The sequence below is a fragment of the Bison bison genome, unplaced genomic scaffold, assembly GCF_000754665.1.
Source record: "Bison bison bison isolate TAMUID 2011002044 unplaced genomic scaffold, Bison_UMD1.0 scf7180017864280, whole genome shotgun sequence".
In the NCBI taxonomy this organism is placed as follows: domain Eukaryota; kingdom Metazoa; phylum Chordata; class Mammalia; order Artiodactyla; family Bovidae; genus Bison; species Bison bison.
In genome coordinates, this window is record NW_011494852.1 from 6,230,933 (window position 1) to 6,236,030 (window position 5,098).

At 53.2% G+C, this 5,098-nt stretch overlaps 1 protein-coding gene across 1 annotated transcript in view; it reads left to right on the top strand.

Annotated features, from left to right (window-relative positions):
• Positions 1 to 5,098, top strand: part of SPRED3 (sprouty-related, EVH1 domain containing 3) — a 6,171-nt gene that overhangs the window by 702 nt on the left and 371 nt on the right. The window contains exons 3-7 of the mRNA XM_010849312.1: positions 4 to 125; positions 1,238 to 1,406; positions 1,512 to 1,588; positions 3,996 to 4,139; positions 4,839 to 5,093. Of these exons, the coding sequence (XP_010847614.1) occupies positions 4 to 125; positions 1,238 to 1,406; positions 1,512 to 1,588; positions 3,996 to 4,139; positions 4,839 to 5,093 (767 nt within the window). The remainder of the gene's footprint in view (positions 1 to 3; positions 126 to 1,237; positions 1,407 to 1,511; positions 1,589 to 3,995; positions 4,140 to 4,838; positions 5,094 to 5,098) is intronic.

The following is a 5,098-nucleotide window of genomic DNA, read 5'->3' on the forward strand; positions in this document are numbered from 1 at the left end:
GGCGGCCTGGGGGGGGCGGGGGCCTCAGCCAGGTGAGCGTATGTCGGGTCCGAGGGGCCAGGCCCGAGGGGGGGGCCCGCCAGGGGCACTACGTCATCCACGGGGAGCGCCTCCGGGACCAGAAAGTGAGCCACCCTGGGGCGTGGGGGTGGGGTGGGGGTGTGGGGAAGTAGGGGGATGGGGCTGGAAATGCAGAGGTGAGGTCAGGTCATCTCCCAGCCGAAATCAAACCCGGGTGTGGGATGGAGCTGGAAGTGACTCTGTCCTCTGGATGAGAGTGGGGAGTTTGGGGACTATTGAGGGTGTCAAACAGGTCCTGTCCCCTGCCACTGCCCACTGGACGGCCACAGCAGCCTGCTCACTGGTCTCCTTGTCGTCCTGCTCCCTCCCCCAACCTCAGCCTGTTCCACTGGGGCTGGGCTAACACCTGACTCAGATCACATCCCTCCTCTGCTGGCTCAAAACCCTCCCCGTGGCTCCATCTTGCTCAGAGATCCTCACCCCAGGAATTTTACACCACCTGCCCCTCTGGCCTAAGTATATGGAAGCCTTTGGTGGGGGGACCATCTGGAAGTGTCACATAGGGTTTACCATCCTGTTGTGGGTTCAGCAGGAATATTCTGGGCTGTCTGGCATGAAATGGAAAGAGACTGTTGACGTTTCAGCTGGGGATGTAGTAGAAAGGTTTGGATTGTTCGAAAAGGCTTGGGGTAAGGCTTGCATTTCAGAGCAGGGGTTGGAAGGAATAGTGTAGGGGGATTTGAAATGGTGTGGAAAAAAATATGGTGATGTTGGGCAAGAAGATGGGAGAACATCTAGGGTGTTGACCAGCATCTGAGGGGAAATCTGTGGGATTTTGATTAAAAACAATTTGGGGGGTAGTATTTGGGGAGATTACTGGGGCATCAGAAGGGGATTAACATTTTGAGATGTTCAGTAAAGCTTGGGGAGTACAAGTGAGTCAGATGGGCGATACTGGCTATCAGAAGGAGGTTAACATTTTTTGAGGCATCCAATAAAATTTGGGGTGCCTACTGAGATATCAGAGGGAGGGAGGTGTTAGGAAAATGTAGAGATCAAGGGTTTGGGGGGAAATATTGGAGTATCGGAGGTGTGCTCAATATCGGGGTGTGATCGGGGTTCAAGGGTGCACCTGGGATGGGGAATGAGATGTGTGAGGTGCTCTGGCAGGAAGGGAATGTCTGACCTGGACCCTTCCTGCCTGCCCCCACTTAAGATCACCTTGGAGTGTACCCTGAGGCCAGGCTTGGTTTACAACAAGGTGAACCCCATCTTCCATCACTGGAGCCTGGGTGACTGCAAGTTCGGGCTGACGTTTCAGAGCCCGGCCGAGGCAGATGAGTTTCAGAAGAGCCTGCTGGCAGCGCTGGCTGCTCTGGGTCGAGGTGAGTGGTGCAGGTGGTGGGGGCTGGAGCCTGGGCTGGTTTGGGTGGGGAGTGGGAGAAGCTTGGCCCCGAGAACTCACTGCTCTGCCTCTCTCCCTACCCCAGGCTCGCTCACCCCCTCCTCCTCCTCCTCTTCCTCCTCCCCTTCCCAGGACACTGCAGAGACCCCCTGCCCTCTGACGGTGAGTCTCCTGGGTGCAACGCTGCCGGGAGGGCAGGGGGCTATTTCTATTCTGCAAACATTCTTGAGCACCTACTGTGTATCTACTTTGTATCACGTGCTGGGGACACAAATTTGGGCCAAAAACGATTAGTGTCAATTTCAATCCCAGTGATTTTAGTTTTTCTGTTCTATTATGATATACCCATTCATCCAAGGGTATTTATTGAACACCTTCCATAAGAAGTGTTTTAAGCACTGGGGATACATCAGTGAATAGAATAAAGTCTCTTTGCTCGTGGAGCTTCTATTCTAGTGTGGAAAGGCAGAAAATTTTTTTTAAGGTACACTATTAAAATGAATAAATATTAAAAGTAAATAGATGAACAAATCAATGGGAAATCCAACCTTCTAGTTGCTCAAGGTACAAACCTTGGAGCCATCCTTGACTCCTTTCCTTTTTTAATGCCCCCTCATCTAGTCTCTCAGCACATATTGGCTCCACTTTCTTTTTTTAAAAAGTTGGCATCACCTCACAGCACACAGGATCTTAGTTCCCCAACCAGGGATGGAACTTGGGCCGGTCAGTGAAAGCACCAAGTCCTAACTACTGGGACCTCCAGGGAATTCCTTGGCTCTACTTTCAAAATGATCAGACTGTGCCTCCAGCCTGGTGACTATTCAAGCTCATCTCCCAACTGGACTGTCTCATCAGCTGCTCATCATCAACTGCCCCCCTCCTCCATCTCCTTTCCTCCCACACAGCCAGAGGGACCCTACTGACATCTAAGTCTGATCACGGATATCCTCCACTTAGAATCCTACCAGGGCTCCATCTCACTCCTGGTAAAGGACAAAGTCCTCACAGAGGCACATAAGACCCCACACCAACTGGCCCCCTATTACTCTCCCTCATGCTCACTAGGCTCCAGCCACATTGGCCTCCTCACTGTTAAGTCAAAAGGGAAGACAGACTCCTGTCTCAGGGCTTTTGCACTGGCTGGTCCTCTTGTCTTGGAACATTCCCAAATTTCCACATGGCTTATTCTCTTATTTCCTTCAGGGCTTTACACATGTAGTCTCCTCCTCAGTGAGGGCCCTCCCTGTTGTTATTCAGTTGCTAAGTTGCATCTGACTCTTTGCGAACCTGTGGACTGTAGCCTACCAAATTCTTCTGTCCATGGGATTTCCAGGCAAGAATAATGGAGTGGGTTGCCATTTCCTACTCCAGAGGATCTTCCCAACCCAGGGATCAAACCCAGGCTCCTGCATTGGCAGGTGCATTCTTTACCACTGAGCCATCAGGGAAGCCCTGAGGCCCTCCCTGAGTAACCTGTGTAAAACTGCAGTCTCCTAATTCTCCTTATCTTGTTCTTTCCCCCATCTTCTAAGATAGTTTTATTTCCTCTCCCAATAGACAATTTTCTTATCTATGACTTTACTATCCATCTCCCATGCTAGAATGTCTGCTCCAGGAGGGCAAGGATCTTTTGTTGCTTTCTTGCTGCATCTTCAATGCTTAAAACAGTGCCTGGTAGACAGTAAGTGTTCAGTAAATATGTGTTGAATAAATTGATTGAATGAATAAATGCACATAATGTCGGATTCGATTTGGCCCTTGCTGGGAACAATGGGAATGTCTCAAGAACACATGGAGGAACAAACCTGGTTCCCTGGGCAGAAAGGGGGGGCTTCCCAGTATAATAGGAGATGTAGAGGGGTCTACAAAAGTCACACAGACAGATCCCATTTATTGAGTGCTTCCTCAGGAAAGATGCTGTGCTTTCTGTGCTCCATCTCATATCCTCCCAATGGCCTTTGCGAGCCTGGCAAGTCACGGGTGCTCAATGAATGTTTATTGAGGATAGTAATCTGTTGAGGTAGGAATGATTCCCAAGTCACAGAAAGGAATGGAGGGTCTGAGAAGTGATGTTTCAGCTTGTAAAGGACAGAGCTTGGTTTGGACGGGAAGGAACACATTCTAGGTGGGTGGAACTACCCCACTAAAGGTGTGGTGGTAGGCAGGAGGCAGGAAGGCAGCTGATGGCCAAGGGACAGGGGTTCTGGGAAGGGAGGATGATTTGATGTTCTGTAGGTTGGTGAGCTGAGCAGATAAGAAGAGGGAATCCAATAATCATAACCATTTCCTGCTCTTCCTGTACTTCAGGCATGTTTATGCCCTTTACAGTGGGTCCTAACCACAGCCTTATGAATAGACAATATTATGATCCCCATTTTACAGAGGAGGAAACTGAGGCTCAAAGAGCTGAGCTCACTTGCCGGAGGTCACACAAGCAGTCAGTGGCATTGCCGGGGCTTGAACCCAGGCCTGTCTGGCCGCAGAGCCCTCGCTCGCAATGGGAGGGGGTCTATATAAGGGCATCGGCTGTGCCAGAGGTCCCGGCTCTGAGGCCGCCAATCTCCCCCAGTCCCACGTGGACAGCGACTCCTCCTCCAGTCACAGCCACCAGGAGACGCCTCCCAGCGCAGCGGCGGCCCCCATCGTCACGGTGGAGTCAGCTTCCGGCTTCGGGCCGGCCACGCCCCCCCAGCGCCGCCGCTCATCAGCTCAGGTGGGGCTCCCGGGAAAAGGGGGCAGGGCGCCGGGGTCCCGAAGTGGGCGGGAGCTGAGGCCGCAGAGGGGCAAGAAATCACAGATTCTAAGGGATGGCTGACATGTCTTGTGGCGAGGGAGCTTAGGCCTGGGAAGCTTAGTTCCTGGGAAGATTGGGTGAGGGCTTCCCGCGCGTCTCCTGCGCTCTTGGAGACTGGAACGCTCTGAATTCCAGAGGGGTTTAGGGGACGACTTGGACAATGAATATATATTAGGGAGTTGGTGGTACTCATGGAAGGAGTTCTTTAGTACTTAACTCACAAGGAGTGAGACTCAATATCCAAGGGAGTAAAAGGGACCTGGTGACCAGACTCCTGCAGGAGAAGGAGAAGATGGCTGGAGTCCAGGAATCTGAGAAGGGCTGGGTACAGGAATCCTGGATCTTGAGAGAGGACAGGACTGAGAGCCTGGCCCAATGAGTCCTTAAAGTCTGGGCTTGTGCCTGGAGTCTTCTGTCTGTCCCTGGGAGTGGAATGGGCTGAGGACTTAGAAGTTCGGGACCCCAGGCAATCAGGATTCCAGTACAGGATGCTAAGATAAATGAGGCCTGTGGCTGGGTCTTTGGATTCTCGTGTCTTCTAAGGCCGGGATGGATTGTGGTGGCATGTGGGGGATCACAGAGCCCGTTAACCTGTTCTCCTGTATCTTGGTCCCACAGAGCTACCCTCCGCTCCTACCATTCATGGGGATTCCGGAGCCTTCAGAGCCCCTGGCTGGGGCAGGGGGCCCGGGCTGGGGCGGCCGCGGCTATGAGGATTACCGGCGTGCGGGGCCGCCCGCGCCCCTCGCCCTGTCCACCTGCGTCGTGCGCTTCGCCAAGACCGGCGCTTTGAGGGGCGCAGCCCTGGGGCCCCCCGCAGTCCTACCCGCCCCTCTCACCGAGGCTGCTCCTCCAGCACCCCCGGCTCGCCCACCCCC